At 38.9% G+C, this 16,926-nt stretch overlaps 1 protein-coding gene across 2 annotated transcripts; it reads right to left on the bottom strand.

The window, feature by feature from the left end:
- Positions 1-477: 477 nt before the first annotated feature.
- Ple (tyrosine hydroxylase ple) lies at positions 478-15,212 on the bottom strand. 2 transcript variants are annotated; one of them, XM_076776852.1, is made up of 7 exons: positions 14,760-15,212; positions 6,915-7,026; positions 6,589-6,705; positions 6,120-6,179; positions 4,087-4,906; positions 2,826-3,189; positions 478-1,982 (listed from the first exon to the last, which is right to left on the bottom strand). In XM_076776852.1, exons 1-7 carry the CDS (start codon positions 14,826-14,828, stop codon positions 1,818-1,820), a joined length of 1,707 nt encoding a protein of 568 aa, XP_076632967.1. In that variant the 5' UTR covers positions 14,829-15,212; the 3' UTR covers positions 478-1,817. The 2 variants fall into 2 exon arrangements, with proteins under 2 accessions (XP_076632967.1, XP_076632968.1); XM_076776853.1 differs by lacking the exons at positions 6,120-6,179; positions 6,589-6,705.
- Between the last annotated feature and the right edge of the window lie 1,714 nt (positions 15,213-16,926).

Below are 16,926 nucleotides of genomic sequence, written 5' to 3'. Positions count from 1 at the left end.
ACTCTCGTAACTTTCAACGGAGAAGTTCATCATTCTTGTTCATCATTTTTTACCAGATATTACAAATTTGGTAACAAACGAAATCGTAATAAAATATATTACGATGCAAGTATAAGTATTATATAATTACATATCTATTTATACGAAGTATCTACTTATCCACTCGTGACTGATAATACAAATTCATACATAATATTATTCAACAATATGATTTCCTATATTGTCATATCGCGTGAGTCATTTAAAACTGAACTATTTTTTAAACTGTCGGTTATATTAAAAAAAAAGATATCGTATATCGCCTACCAAAACTATTTATACCGCAAAACTATTATTTTAGGAAATATTTTACTTCAAATATTTCGATGGTTCACATCTCTTCAGTTAATTTTTTATTCACTTTAAACAAGTATTTCAAATATGCTGTGTCTCTTTATATAAAATAATGTTTGAACGGGAAGTGTAAACGAATGCAACTTGTAAGATTCATATCTTGGATTTTTATTATGCTTTGAATACTTTACAATATAATACAAAGGAAATCTAGGGTACGCGCCGACTGTTTCTACAAATAAGCGCGAAAAATGGCGCGTGCATTAACGTGAACGCAGGAATGTATTTGGTACGAGTTAGCTACGGGAAGAGTGCAGGGTGCATAAGCAAGGACTCTCGCTATACGCCAGTGTAGACAGTGCGTCTCTAATGCAACACTTTGTCACTTCCTTATCGAAGCTTTTCGTGAATACTAACAAATCTTTCGGGAAACTACGCGAGCCTCTTGTCTCTACTTCTGTTATCGTACGCGAGATTGAAACTAGAAAGTGTAAAGAAATTCTGTAAAATAATTAAATTCCTTCAATCGTCAGAGACGAGCGTGTTTCCCAAAGAACACGGGTTTCGTTAATACAATACTTATCGAGAATAATCTACATACATTGCCTTGTAATACTAGCCGTCTCACTATACAGCTGATCTAAGTGAACACGACACACGGGTAACGTTCTATCGCGGTGGAGTGTCATCGTTTGCCTACGTGCAGCAAATTGGTACGCAATCACAAAACTACTCTACAGCTAAACTAATGATAACAATATGTAGTGCAATAGAATGAAAATACAATACGATACGTACAACGTAAGAAAAATACGCGTACATGCGCGGTGCGTTTTCGTTCAAAGCGGCGCAGGTTACACGATTGGTTTCCAATGCAAGAAGATAACCCTGACGCAATTGTTGAGCGCGATATAATACCTTGAACGCGCAGAGAATCTCCGATGATCGATTTTTATTTGTTTAAAAAGTAAATATCGTGCGTGGGCGGACGTTCGAGAACGCAAATTCAATAAATAAAACGAGGAGCAGAATTAACTTATTACGTGCTCGCATCATGCGAAATACGAGCGATCGATTTGGTCCGCGCACGCATACGCTCCGAGTCCGTTTCGAACGGACATTTTGCTTAGCTCGCGCATGCGCGCGACTACACGAATGGACGACTTTATACACACAGTGAGAACGATTCGATGCAAACGAGGAATGATAAAGATGAAGTGACGCGCAATCACCGGGCCTACGTAAACCTCGACGTATTTTCGGATAAATATTTGTGACTCGTCTTTTCGTGCGACAGTCCTGCCGATATTTCGAGCTTGTTCTTCTTCTCCGTTTATAAATTATCATTAATGGCGGGAACGCGCGAACGTAGAACCAATTGAAAAGTCTCGATTCGAGTGTACCGAGAAAACGTCGAGAACCGAGCGAGATGCTTCGCGAAAGGAATAACCGTATCGTGTCACGGAGATGGATCCTCCTCGTTCTTACGCGAAGGACTTCTTAATTTTGCTGATGGCGTTCGTAAGATGGGTCATTTCGGTGTTCAGCTGAGACACGAGATTCTCCAGCCTGTCGACGGTGTCAAGCATTTCGACCCGTTGCGTGTGCGGGTCGTACCTCACCTCGAAAGGTCGACTCATGGTAGACACCTGAAAGGAGAAATGAAAAAATCAGCGTCGATCGTTAAGATCGTCCTTGATGATCTTTTCCGAGGGAACATGTAATAAAAGTAATTTACAGAGTGACGTAAACCGGTGTTAACGACAGTCGTCCAAGTTATCGAACTTAATAAATCGATATCTAACAAAGTTACGTTTAAAACTTCAATTTTCAGTCATAATAAATTCTTTCTAAAACTGGTTTATATAGTTAAATTGTTCGAACCAAAATTAACGCGATATCTTCATTGTTTGCAAGGGTTAGAAAATTTAATAAGAACGAATTTTTGGATTTTAGGTGCTATCATTTTTTGAATTTACAAACATTTTTACTTAGTATGGTACAGAAAATAGCCACATTCGTGCACGATAATAATCTTTTTGACATTTATTCCTGTTATCAGGACAAAAGCTAGATCATCGATATTTTGATATAATTATTTATATATAATCGAGAAACTTCGTATAACTTAGAAAAATCTAAATAAATGTATATTCAAAGTTTGAAATTGCTGTGTCCAATAGTTGTCTCTTAATAGGAACTCAAATGTTACCCAATTTTTAGGGTTTGCAAATTGTGCAAATTCATTTATATTTTTCGCGAACAAAAAATAAATTTCATTTTTTTATTTCCATTTTCTCACAGTTATCGTATTAATATTTTAGTGAATTTCTTTAACAATTGTTTACTAAATGAACCGTATTAATATGTACAAATTAAATAGTTTATAGTTTCCCTCTTAAAAGTTCCCGTGACGATTGGCGTAGAAACAGTAGCGGCGGTAGTGCGCGGTACATCTGGCGTTAAAGTCTCCAGTATCGAACTGTACTTACCCAGCGACGGAACTTCTCTTTGGCGTCCTCGAAGCTCTCCGCGACGTAATATATCGGCTGGTATTCTTGATCTTGATACTTCTGAACAGCTGTGGTCGTCGGCTCAAACGGTCGGTGCTCGCATTTGTCACTCAACGAATGGAGCAGTTCTCCATAAGCTGATAAAAGTCCAGCGCCGTAAGCTTTCACCTCTTGACCTTCCTTGCACAGACCGAATTCGACTGTGAACCAGTAGATGGTTGACAACTTCTCGATTTCCTCATCCGAAGCACCCAGCGAAGCCAACCCGATCTCTTGAGAGAATTGAGCGAAGCTTGGATCGGCCAACAACGGCATATGTCCTAACAATTCGTGGATGCAATCTCTGTAACCAAGAGAAACAAGGAATTAAATTAAACTCATGACTTTGCACTGTAAAGTGGTCATTTATTCAAGTTCACGAGAAAAAGGCAAAAGGCAAGGTCGAATGTTCATGTGAAACCAGAATAAATGAACAACTTTCATTTCTATGCTAATCACAGTAATATAGTTTCATTGTTTTTTCGGAAATGCTACCTCGTAAAGAAGCTTCAAAAATATGAGAAGAATAAGAATAAGGAACGTTGGTTTCCAATGCATAAAGAAGGAACAGTACATTCAGTTAATACGATACATAACAAAATTAAAAGATTTTCCTTGTTACGATGATCGTTTAGTTTGAACCGTATCGATTAATTTTTCGTGCAAGATGCTTTTTATCGTTCTCAAAATCTGTCGGACACGGAAGCCACTTCCGTGGAGGAATGAGTTCGCAACTGTGAAACTGAATTATCAACGCCATCGTGTCGTTAAAAGCCAATTAGAGCTCCATTACGAGCTTAGAGGGGCAGAGTAACCCTATTATCATCGTACTCTGTGTAACGAGAGTCTGCTCTCGTCATAACGCAATATCGATTGTCCTGTGTCGCTTGCTACGAATCCTTCGGACACCAATTACAAGACAGATTCGGACAAATACACTGAATTCTGCATATAGTACCTAGTTTTTCGTTTATTCTATTTCATATTAAAACCAGTGATACTACAACCAGAAACATCGAAACATTTTGTCGTTTACAATTGTTTAATTTTTATCTTGGAATCAAATTTTGATTTTGACCCCTATATACATATAAATACGGGTTGCTTCTATAAAAATTAAAAAAATAAAAAACTGAAAATAGTTGAGAGGTTACAGAACCCTTCCCTAATGCGTTTAAACAGTAGAAATTAAAATACTTACGGTTCCGGCGTGTGGTACGGACTGTTGATATGACGAACATATTGGGTACTCTGGAACACTCTGAAAGCGAGACTCGACAAGAAGTCTCTGGCAGTGAGCAGTCCAGCTGCGGGTCGCAGAGTGAATCCGGTGTTCTTCTTCAAGAAATCGCTGACTTCTTGCAACTGCGGTATGCGATGGACTTCGAAAATCTTCTCCTCTTGCAGTTTCTTGAATACTCGCTGATACTCGACGCAGGCGTGCTTGGGGACTAGGTCCTCGACGGTCTTGAACACGCGGGACCAGGTCTCGTTCTCCGTTTCGGTGTAGGGAATGCTGGGAATCGGGTCTCCGTACTTGTAGGCGAACGCGATTTCGGCGATCACCTTCCTGCGCGCGCGGTATTCTTTGTCGGCGAAACCGGGATGATTCATGTCCAGATCCGGCTCGTACTTGGTCATCAAATGGTTGCAGTTGTCAAGTTCAGAAGCGTGACGGGGGAACCAAGGATCCTTAATGCTGACAGAATTGTCCGCGAGCAAAGTCACTCCGTCCAACGCGGCGCTTTGACGCAGATTTCTGATCAATTGCAGCAAACTATGTTTGGTCATGTCGACCTTAACGAGGACGTCGAACTGGAGGCCCTCTTTCTTAGAGGGTCGGGACTCTACGTGGGTCACCGTGCCCTTGAAGTTCTCGATCGTCTTCAGGATCCTCGCCAGGGAACCGATTCCTTCGCGTAGGCGCAGAACCAGCGCTGCCTTTTGCACCGTGTGCTCGCTTTCGGGGCTCTCAGCTATGGTCTTTGCTAGCACCACTTCCTCCTCGGTTAATCCAGAGTCTGAAAAAAATTAAACTATTAGTAGAATTTGTTATTCTTCGTAATTATCGAATAATTAAACTAGTCAGGTGTATTATATTGCTGGGGAAAGTGAACTTTTTCTTTCATTTATAACGCGGTTTTAATTTATAGGCTGAAGATAATGTCCAGTAGTATCCAAGGTTTCTCTCTAGAAATATACATCTAGTTAAAATGGTTGGTATTACGAGAAATAACGAATGCAATAAATTATTTGGATGACACTTCCTATGTCTCAGATAAACATAGACATTCTTTAGAAAACCAGACAACGTTTTTATAAATAAATATGTTATGTAGTATGTCATAATAATTGAAGTAAAAGGAAAACAGACTCCTATCTAATAAATACAACACTTTGTTCTACTATGACATTTTTATTATGCGTGTCTGACATATTTTTTATATTTATCTCCTACTGTATTTGTTACTATTCTAAATACCAACTAATTTCAATTGGCTGTTTATTACTGTTACGAAGTAATCAAAGTGGAAAAGAAGATTTTGCTTTCATTCTATTTCATTTTTAACTATTAATGCACTTAACGTACCCTGATTGTCCAGAAAATAAGACCAAAGAAAGTACGTCGTGAACTTCTTAAGTATTCTTTCCACGTTCTCAGACGACATTTCGAAGTGCTAAGTGATTTCAGTGGACGTTAATAATCGAGCAATTCAAAGTCCATTTCCGCGAAATGTCTATTCTCAGGCACCTTCGTATGGACTGCAACGCAACCGAGGTGGCAGAGAAAGAGTGAAATACCTTTTATTGTCGCCCACGGACGTGCCAGCTCCGGGAGCAAAGACGAACAAGGCAAAAAAGGAATAACCGTGTTATATATTTATCGCGAACGTACGAAGACGTCCGAGAACTGGGAAAAGGGGTCTCCAGTTAATACGATTCCGAATGCGCAAAGTAGATTGAGAAAAGCGTTGAAAGGGCGAGAAAAGAAAAGATCATTGGGAAAAGGAAAAAGATCTTTCGCGTAATTCAGCCAATTGTCAGAAAAGCACTTGGTCAGACATATAGCCTCTACAATAGGGGTTGTTTCACTCTCCATTTACTCCATCTCCATTCCATAAACCCTACCGATGGCCTGCATCATCGAGGATTTCCGTCACCCTCGTTCTCGTCGCAAAAATTACGATTTAACCTGATTTCTCACTTATATCGAAAGAGAGCGATCACACTTACCATTATCGTAATCATCATCTGCTTTGCCATCACTGTCCGATGAAATTTCTGCTTTCGCTTCTGCAAGTCAAAGACAAATTGCGTGCTCATGCCAAATACAACAACCAAAACTCTATTGCACTACTGATTTCTGGACAAGAAGACGCGATACATTAACGGAAATTTTGAATTTAAAAGTTACTCCAAGTATCAATATTAGTATTTTATGTTAACTATTATTTTTTGGTCCATTTTAAAAACAATGTAGAAAGTCAATCTAACACAATTATGTGATATGAATATATATTTCCTTATGTTGTTCTTGGAAGGGGACCAATTTTATCTTGTAACAATTTGTTTACAGGAATCAATAATTTAAATTTGTATTATGTGCTTGAGTATTTGTTTTAATAAGCGTAACTTCTTCATGTATCGATGTCTTCGTTGATAAAAATATCAGCGTAAAAAAATTTTCGAAGCAAGTACAAACCTCCATCCTTGGCAGCACAAGCCAATGTTTCCAATTGTTCATCGTCACTGGACGAAACTAGTTCTGTTTCGTGTTTCAAATGATCCTGAGAGCAAAGTGTCTGATCGGCTTGTGAGTCTAATAAAAAAACAATTATCATGCAACATCAATAATACATATACAGCGATATTAACATTTCTGATTGGATTTACAAGAAAAACTAACTATATCTAGAAGCGACATTTTGACGTATTAAAGTACATGCAATGCAAAGAAACATCGAACGCTAACGTCGATTGAAAATATCAATAAAACAATCACATCGAAAATAATAAATTGTTACTTACCATTCGCTCGTTGCCGAGCTTCCTCCAAAACGCTTTGCTTTGTTTGTTTCACAACCAACGTTTCAAAACGAGCGTCATCCACGAGAGATCGTCGTCTTGATGGATACCCATTCTAAACAGACAAACCAGTATTTCAATATTTCGCTGAATCGTCAACCTTATTCTCTAAATTAACGAAGACTCGCTATGTATAGTTCAGAAACTTAGAACAGGTCTTTAAAGGGTATGGTCTACCTATGGTGGAGTCAGTAGTGGGGATGTAAAACGCAGATTCGTTAGTTACGTGCAATACTTTAACAATCTACTATGAATCAAACTTTTCAAACATGGGTGAGAACGTTCGAATAGTTTTGTAATTAAAATACATTAAAACAATTGAACAATTGAATGTTTAAAACATGTGAAAGCTAATTTGACATTTTATATTCCATGATAATAAAATATTTATAATAACATATGAAATGCTATCAAAAAGAACTCGAATCTATTGTTTTACCATCATAGAGATCTATCCTAAATTGTGAAACTACACAATATACCAAAGTCGATCTTTGCGACGAGCCAATTTTGACCTAACTATCCGAGACTGGCTACCAAAAAGCATCCGGTAGAACTTTTATAACGAACCGAACGCACGGAAATGAATTTTCGTCGCACGCTTCCGGTTGCCGTTGAAGGATCGGAAATTGGAGACTTCTGTCAGAAGCAGCACAAAGCATCCCCAATTGACAAAGAAAATTGTGCATCAGTGAGTCCAGTGTGTAATGCAAGTTTCTGACATGCGCTTTTTGAACGAACATGGGCAAATGACAGCAAACCATTACATAGGGCGAGTTATCTGAGCTATTTAGCCTATGCCTCACTCTTATATTTATGTTTATTCTCGTTTGAACACTAGTTCAAACTAGATCAAACTAAGACTGTTCAAATGGAATGTAACTTTGAAACGCATACTAAGCTCGAGTAACTTTAGAGTCCGTAAATAGATTTATGTAATAATGATATTTATGTTTTTTTTTTCGTTTGAACGCTAATTAAACTCTAGTTCAAACGAATTGGACAGTGTTCAAACGATCGATGTTTTCAGCTCAAGTAACTTTGGAGTCTGTAAATAGATTTATTCAATAATGACATTTTATGTATTTAATAACTTAACATAAAACGTTATTAGTATGTAATTTACTTACAAACACAGTTAGTCAAACTTGGTACGTGACTCTACGTTAAATCCCGATATGATTAGAATTATGCAGTATCTGATATATAAGTTTTCTTTATATTGCTCTTTATATAAAAAATATTGTTTATTATACAGGAAAGAATTTTTTTATTATATTGGGGACTCCTTAGCAGGCGCGAGACTATAGAATATAGTACACGATAAAACATCTAAATCGGAACAGAAACTACTCGATCGCGGGAAGCTCATTAGAAATCTCGCAGCGCAACAGCTCAACGCAAGAGGAGATGTATCGGCTGTCATTCAAATTCTTAACGACCGCTTTTTCATGAATAGCACACAATGTGGGACCCAGTTACATTTTCCAAGTGGTTGACACGGTTTAGAGAAAACGTGTAGTAATCCCTTAACAACGCGTACCGCCAAAGTGGGCCAAGTACTCCGCCAATGGAACGGATATATGACCGATGACTTTGCACGGATGATTGCATCACGGACCGATTATCCCATAGAAAGATTGAAACTGATGTCGATTTATAAATTGACACGGTGAAAGAATGCTCGACTTTGCCCGGCGGTTTGATCCTTTAGAGATAAGATTTATCTTCGACTTGTCACCTGGTTAATTATCCTTAGTCACGTAATTATACAGCTGCGTTTGGTCAAATACTGCTAGTTTCGATAATGGACTTTGTTATACACGATAAAAAAAGATTCAATGTTGTCGAACAAGGAAGTCGACTTTTGAAATTTGGAAATTATGACGCCTGATGAGTCAAGAAATCAAGGATTAGAGTTGAACGATGAATTACAGAATAAGTAAACAAAAATTAATTAAATCTCTTTGGTGTTGATCGTGAAGAGCAAATATTAAAACTTAGAATGTTTCATCTCGGATCTACTAGTAGATTCATCGATAGCCTTATTAATGTTGCTCAAGAAACTTATTCAGCGTCACGGGCGAATCATGCGCAAACTACGCGCTTGATCGAGATATTCGCTGAGATTTTTTATCGATAAAACGACGTAACGATCCGTGACAAATGTACTCAAGGCCGATAATTATTTCGCCATTAAAATCATAGTCATTTAACGTTATTACTTATATCATGTATGCGTGCTCCGCGACCAATCACCTACAAACACAGGGGATACCGCGGCCGCCGGTTGGGTAACGAAACGAGTTATTCGACATTCGCGACACAAGTTCAGAATCGCAAGGTCGATTAGATAGCGCAACGTGCGCGAATCAACGTTAGAAATTCCCCTTGAATTAGAGAATCGAGTATTCGCTTAGAAGGGAACGCATCGATGTTCGATTAAAATCTTTATTGGTAAATGTTATTAAGGTGGGAAGGGGGGGGGGGAGGGGGAATAATCGGAGGCAAGAAAAAAAAAAGGAGTTGTAGGACGGCGACTGCTACAGATTGTTATGCGACCAATGTACATACATAATGCATCTGGTGCATTAATATAATTTTCCTCTCAGTCAGATAAGAATCGATGCGGCGGTTCGGGCAAAACACGATATTTAAATAGAATAATTAACATAGTCGATGTATACGTAATGCATCGTGTGTTCACACGATTGACCGTCGAAGTCGTCTATAAGCGGTTAGAGGCGTTGTCGTGCGTGTGGCGAGCCTCCAAAGGCGAATAACGGGGTTCGGAACAGTGTTCAGGGCCTCTCCGCGCCTCTCGGCCATTAGAATTACAATCACTTCGTTCTCATATTTATAACATATTCATAATTATCATGCGGGAGCCGAGGTCGTTTGATTTTGCAACGCGATATGACTACTCTACTAACGTAACTACCTCCCGTCGATGGTGTTTAGAACTAATTACGCGTTTTTTTAACGAATCTATGTGTTGCTAAGATATTAACTTATGCACATTCTTTAATTGACCGAGTTATCACGTCCGTCGAGCAGATTAAACGCGACAGGGTATCCTCAGCGTTCCACACGCAGAAATTGTTTACCTAATCTTGAACAGTTTTCCAGGCACATATCATCGGGTCCCTGTTGGGGCTGAGACTACTTATTTCATTTTTCTCTTTTCGAATATTCAATGTTTACTTCAGATATTTTATTAACGATACTCTATAGAAAATATTTTAATAAAAGAGAAACGTATTTTTATTTTTCGACTGTAAGCATTTTCTTCTTGTAAAAGTAAAGTAGTATATAAATCAGCGATATTCGAAGTTTATTCGTAGGAATCGAATGCTATGAAATGTTTGAATATTAAACTACCTGAGTAAATTTGTGCACGATGTAAGTAGAAAACACATTAGTTTATATACTTAAAAGGTTAGAAACGTTCGAATAGTTTTAGCCCTATCTATCAGTAACATTGTGTTTATTTCATTCGTATTTTCCCTCACAGAATAAAAAAATGTTACTTTTTAAAATTAATTTTTTTATATCGACATAATATTATCATCCATATCTATATTTGTTTTATCATACTCATTCATTAGATATAAACATACTTTTTATGCGCTTTTGTTATGCGATGTCACATTGTTGAAGAAGACCAGAGTGAAGTTTTTCCCTTATTAATTAATTTACATCGAGCAACAATTGCAATATTTATTCATATCATTTTTACCATAAGAAGGGTAGAAGTAGCGAACGAGATCAAGGTCGGGTATTTTTTCATCCCTCGTTACTCTTGCGCGAACACACTCGATAAGGATCGAACGAGTACGCTAGTAACGGATTCTGGATCCGATCCAGTATCTAGATCCGGCGCGCGCGCGCGAGTTCCGTTCGAGTGACTCAGAGTTAGCCGTCGTTTACCATTGTGGTTGCACAGAAAATACACGAGCGGATCTACGAACGTTTCATCGTGAACAAACAGAGGCGTGTCATTGGCCGTGCCTGAATCACGATTTTTCAATAACATTCCAGACACCGTGTATCTACAACAAGAAGCTAAAACAAAAAGAATAACCCCGAGCGATGTTCACGATACGATATAAATCCGTCTTGTCCGATAGCTTTTTATACAAAATTCTGAACATTAATGCTAATTCACATCGTATCAGTACATTGATACTTTTGAAACAAGAAAACGAGTTAAGCAAGCACGATTAAGGATACGATTAGGTTATATTTGTTTTAAGTTGATCGCTGCTGAGAACGTTATTTTCAAGCTTTACATTGCAAATTGTCACTTTAGTGGTACATGGACAACTATACCTAGGTAGAATCTTTGCCTTATACGAAGCCAGAGACGTGCCAAGTCTTGCGCGAGCAATGTTTCCAGCTAAGACGTTGGCGCATAACTTTTTACGTAAACCGTGGAGTTTTCGTGAAGCCGCGTGATTCAAGAGTTTTCAAAATTTCATCAGCTGGCCGCGAGGCCGAACTTTACCCAATTACTGCGCGTCAGTATACTTTGGGCCCATAAGCATCGGGCCCATAGAATTCGTGACATGCGGAGAAAGTAACGGATTAACAGCCAGGAACGCGACGGGCACGCATCTTTTTGCTTCTCGCCAGTGAAACGCGTAACTGAGAAATTCCACGTCGTCGAGCGAAGATTCGGGTTTTTCGTTCCCGGAAAGTCGTGCGCGCTTCGCCTAGCTCCTTTCTATTCGCGAACGAGGAACTAATCGCGAGTATCCGTCGTCGCGACATAAGCTGAACGCTCACCGACGTACTTTGCTCCGTAAGGCATGCGATTTTTTAATTTTTTAAAAAAAGAAAAATTTCTATGCATGATATTTATGGAAAGAAACTTATATTATGTTTATTTTACATTCGTTCAAAATTGTTCTTATCGATTTGTTGAATTTCTACATTTCGATCTATAAGGAAAGAAAGTATCGTGATCGTGATGAATTTTGAATACGATGTAAAATCAATTTATAACTATTAAGAAGAATTGTATTGTTCAGTGTATTTCAATGAAGCTGTGTAAATGAGCAACGATGGTTACCTATTTTATATTTCGATTTTTCTAATGTGCATTTTTTATTTGCAAAAATGTTTTAAAGTTTTTGAAATAAATCTTGAAGAGTTCCTCTGTATTCTCTAATAAAGGAATGAACAGAGATACTTTGCAATACCTTCCTATTTTGTTCTAAGGAAATAATTATTTAAACAAAATAATATTTTCATAAATATATTAATTGACACACTTATAGCGTACAAATTCGTTATAATAACTTTTTTTAGTTTAATTCTGCTAAATAATACTCGACATGTATTGAAAAGTATTGCAAGGTAATTGCCTCTGCTAATTTAATCATAGAATATATAAGGCTGTTTAAAGGAAATTTCTGACCAGATTAAATACTTGTGTTCACCAGCATTAGTAAAAAGATTATGGTTATTACGGCACGTCTAAGTTTTATTTAACGAATATCAAATAAATTTATCTTTTATCAGTTATTCGATATTTTTATTTAGACAAGAATGTTGACCATCTCGGGTCGATCACTATTGATGTTTTGTTCTCGTCGAGTAGGAGGCATACTCGTATGTGTTGCGCATACTAGCGACTGACAGTCGATCAACGTCATCCGTTGCAAGAAGGTGTTAAACAGAGAAGCTCTCATTTGTGCACTAATATATGGGGAAAGTGAAAAGAATAGACTTTATTACGGTGACTCGTTGTACAGTGAAACATTGTTGAACAAAAAGTGTTAGTCGCGTCGCTTCATATAAAAAATAAGAATTTATATAAGTAATTTTTCCAATCGAATTTGTATCATCATATTGGTGAAGAAAATTATTCAATAAAAATTTAACGATATAAAGATGACATAATTAAATTTAATTATAACGAATATAAATAATTAATAATATTGTAAATAAATTTCTATTTGTCTTAAAAGCAGTTACATGTTGTCAACATTGTACTAAAATTTAAATGCGATCATCATGATTGTTATTATTGTCACAATAATCAGTGCGACAGTTTCGAGAATAAAAATTCAACATGCTGCTCGTTTTCAAAAAATATCTCGAAGCTTTATCTTCTTTTTTAGCTCGTAACATTGTCGTAATCTTTTAATAAATGTCAAGTCGCCATGCGCGTCGCATCAGAGATTGCATGAATGAAAAAGTTCCCCGACGGTCCTTGCGGGGATGCCAATTAAATCGTTTTACCGTGCGATTTTTAAAACGCCGGTTACGCGTGAAAAAACACAGGGACACGTCCTTGCGATTCTAATGCCGCGAAGGAACCTGTTACGAAGGCGGAGCTCCCGCAAGCGTTGTGAATGAGAAAGAAAACAATTACTATTTCGAGGACGCGTCGATCGAGAGCCATTATTGCGTGGCCTAAGAAACGAATCGCGAAAAGAGTCGAGCTATTGACCTTCCGTGAGCGATTCAAAAATAAGAATTCATCTCGAAAGTTTCGAGGTTCGACGTCGAAGCAAATGTTAAAAACTTACGAAAAATCCAAGTCACTCTTCGTAAGTCTCGAAATTTAGAAAAAAATTGCTCGATTCTGGTGGTAGGAAATTGCTCTTAAACCAGAACCGATCTATCTTTCTCCTTAGAATGTATTTTTTCGCGCACGTTTGTCCTCGATCGCGTCTATCTTGTTGCAGGATTTTCCACCGCGAAGTCACGGTGCGTTCTATTGCTTGGATTTTGTTGTTTTTCATTGAAACTTCTCAACGTCGACGAGAAGCTCTCGAAAATTTTCGTCTCGCAAGATGATCACGTGGACTACAATGCGAAACGATTTAACGGCAAGGTCATTTAACATTACGCAACCACGATAATAACCGATCGCGTGTACTTTCTCTATACTGGGTCTCTTCTTCATTTCCAACTCGTGAATTTCACTCGAAGCGCTCGTGAGCGCGAGATGTAATTTTTTTTCACCTGTTACGAAATATACCGGATATTTATCACGAAAGTCACGTAGGCAAGCAAGACGGGGAATTCTTCCGTGTAAGAAAGTTCCGAGGATGCTCTCCGAAACCTACTTCTCGCGACATACTGACAACAATAACGCATCTTTCGACCACGTGCTACTGATATTAACCAATACTTAAAAAACAAACGGAACTCGGGCATTCGTTGCGTGTAACGACACAAATGTCTCACTTGCGTGCATTCGATAACGATAAAAGTTTAAAATCTGCGGAGATTTCTGTTCGCAACCGACGCCGAAGGATTGCGTTCGAAAGCTGTCGTGTAACGCGTTATTAATAATAAGCGGGGAAAGCGAAATAATTGCACGCGGGGAAGAGTATTCGTAATGGCGACGTCACGTGCGAGAATTCTGGCAATTCGAACGCGCGGCAAAGTTCCCGCGCTTTCTCGCGTTTCCCTATCGCGGATTAACACCTCGCGTCTCTCGAGGCAATTGTCTACGAAACTATAGCTAAACAAGTTCAACGATATCCCCGAGATAATTTTAGTAAATTTAGAAGAATTAGCGAGTGTCATCTGTTTAAAAGAAGACTATCTCGTGTAACTTGAATTTCACAAATGTGGTTTAATAAGATCTCTGAAGTATTAGAATCTAACAAGTGTTATTTAATAATGGTTAAAAGAAGTAAAACTATAAAAGGATGACTAAGTGATCCCCCAACTATTCCAAGAACGGGCAACGAAATTATTTTAGCACGATCCTACGATTTAAAAACTGTTGTAACATTCGTGGACACTGAACGATAAAGTACTCACCTCGATGCTGTAAGACTTCTTGATAGCGAACATTTCGCGGTTCTTTTGCGCCGCTGCAACAGCCATCATATCCGCCGTGTTGTTCTTCTTGCGAAAACTCTTGGAGCTTGAGCGCGGGGCACGCGTTTCGGGCTGTCCTGTTTGTCAGGGGAGCTTTTGCACTGCCGTCTGCTGAGTCCACCGACGAAGGATCACCGGTGTAAAACGACGTTACGTTGCTAGGCAAACACCGACCACGGAAACAGCTTCTTCGAGCGTATGTTTCTCTTCTGACGGCTGTCCGGTAACTTCTGTACTCCAAGCTTCGGCGTTCGTGTTCCTCCGGTGTTTCGATCCGTTAGTCTGACGTTTTTCGACGGCTATGACAACAACAACGGCGACGACTGAAGATAACAACAGGTGACTCTTCTAAGTCCGCTTTGGACGAAGCGTACGAGCGAATGCGCCTACGGGGCGGATTGCCGCCGCATATAAACGTTGCCTCCCTTCACCGCCGGCTAATGTCGGGGTCAGGGGTGCCCCCACCCCACCCTCGTTTCGGGTGGTCCATCGGCTGCAGCCACCGCCACCACCAACGCCGCCGCCGCCGCCGCCACCACCACCGCGTCCTCGCCGCTCCAGCACCTCCGCTTCCACCGATCGCGTACACCAACTTTTCGAACACCGGAGATGCTAGTTCGATGATTCGTTCCTGCGTTGGTGCTGATTCTCGGTACGACCCTCCGGGTCACCCGCCTCCCCGATAATCATTTTCGATTCTCAACTCTCTGTTGCATAATCTCCTCGATCGGAATCATCCTCGTTTGCGACAAACATTGGAATTTTTTAATACAGACCCATTGGACAAATAGTCTCGATTCTGTTACAAGTACAGTAAAACCTCGTTTATCCGAACGAAATGCTGCTGAACCTCAGCTATACAGCCTCATGACTGAACATTTATTATCCGAACAGCGGTCGAGCTTATTCTCAGTTATACACATGCAATAGGTGCTAACGTTTGATGCAAGGTGAAACGTAATTTAATACAATTAATAAATTTGTAGATCACTTTTACATATTGTTCATTATTTATTTGAAAACATTTATAAGTATGTACATAGAATATAGCATAATTAAATTGCAAAACGAAGTAATTAACAAAACAAGTAGGTCTTAGTAGCATAAAACAATCATTTTTAAGAATAGAAAAATAATAATAACCCTTATAATAATTAACCCTTAACAATAATACTAAAAATTATGAAAATCGTTTGCATTAACAAAAATAATAAATCTACTAAGGAAAATAATTAACAACAATAAATACAATCAGTTTTTACGTATTCACAATCTTTGGACATGCAAGTTCTTTTAAGCTTAAGAGGCAATTCAATGCGTAACATTCGAACTTTAGATATTCGACCATCAGCCCCGATTATCCGAATGACTAAAAACACGGTGGGAGGGATAAGCACTGAACCTCTATTATTGGACCACCTCGCTTATCTGAACTGCCTTGTCCCCCGACGTGTTCGGATAAACGAGGTTCTACTGTATTTCGATTTCATAGATACGAGCAACAAAGATGTATCAAATGTTTGTTCCGTAGTACAAATGATTGCGAATGTCGTAAAAGACAAGGAGCAATTAGAGCGGAGGTTAACGTCGACACAGGCACAGGAACGAGGAAAGTCCCTTCGGGCAGTCGGTTCTATAAATAACCTAACGTAAGTAATTGCAATCAATCAGGTAAGACGTCATTTTCCCGAAACAGGAGGATATTTTTCCTTAAGTGTCGTTTCCGTGTGGCTAATCGCTGCAATCTACGTCACGATCGCATCACGAGACAGTCGCGGGAACCACTAAGGGTTCCCGCATGCGCACGTGAATTCCATTGGTTCCTTAGTGGTTCGTTCCACTTTGATCGGGAATTCCCCGAGCTCAGGTTTACCCAAGTACCATTGGAAACCAGTTCCATTGGAAAGAGACAAACGTATTGCCCTTTCGTTCTTACTCTTTTCACGCGAGGAGGGGTATCGCGATCGATCTACCTACGTAAGTGATCCACGCGAACTCGTTAATCACGCTCGTTCTGGATTATTCGCGAAACAATCTCGTTACGCGGTTACGGGAATTCCGATACTGGTTGAAACTACAAGGAATAATCGGTATTGATGAATCTTGC

This window comes from Colletes latitarsis, chromosome 11 (genome assembly GCF_051014445.1).
Source record: "Colletes latitarsis isolate SP2378_abdomen chromosome 11, iyColLati1, whole genome shotgun sequence".
Taxonomy (NCBI): Eukaryota; Metazoa; Arthropoda; class Insecta; order Hymenoptera; family Colletidae; genus Colletes; species Colletes latitarsis.
Note: the sequence above shows the minus strand (reverse complement) of the source record. Positions and strands in the feature narration are given on the sequence as shown.

Excerpts from the sequence above, each read along its gene's own strand:
- Ple (XM_076776852.1), bottom strand. The coding sequence starts at position 14,828 with ATGATGGCTGTTGCAGCGGCGCAAAAGAACCGCGAAATGTTCGCTATC. Across the intron at positions 7,027-14,759 it reads AGAAGTCTTACAGCATCGAG|AATGGGTATCCATCAAGACG; the intron begins GTGAGTACTTTA and ends TTGTCTGTTTAG. Across the intron at positions 6,180-6,588 it reads TTGTGCTGCCAAGGATGGAG|AAGCGAAAGCAGAAATTTCA; the intron begins GTTTGTACTTGC and ends TTTGACTTGCAG.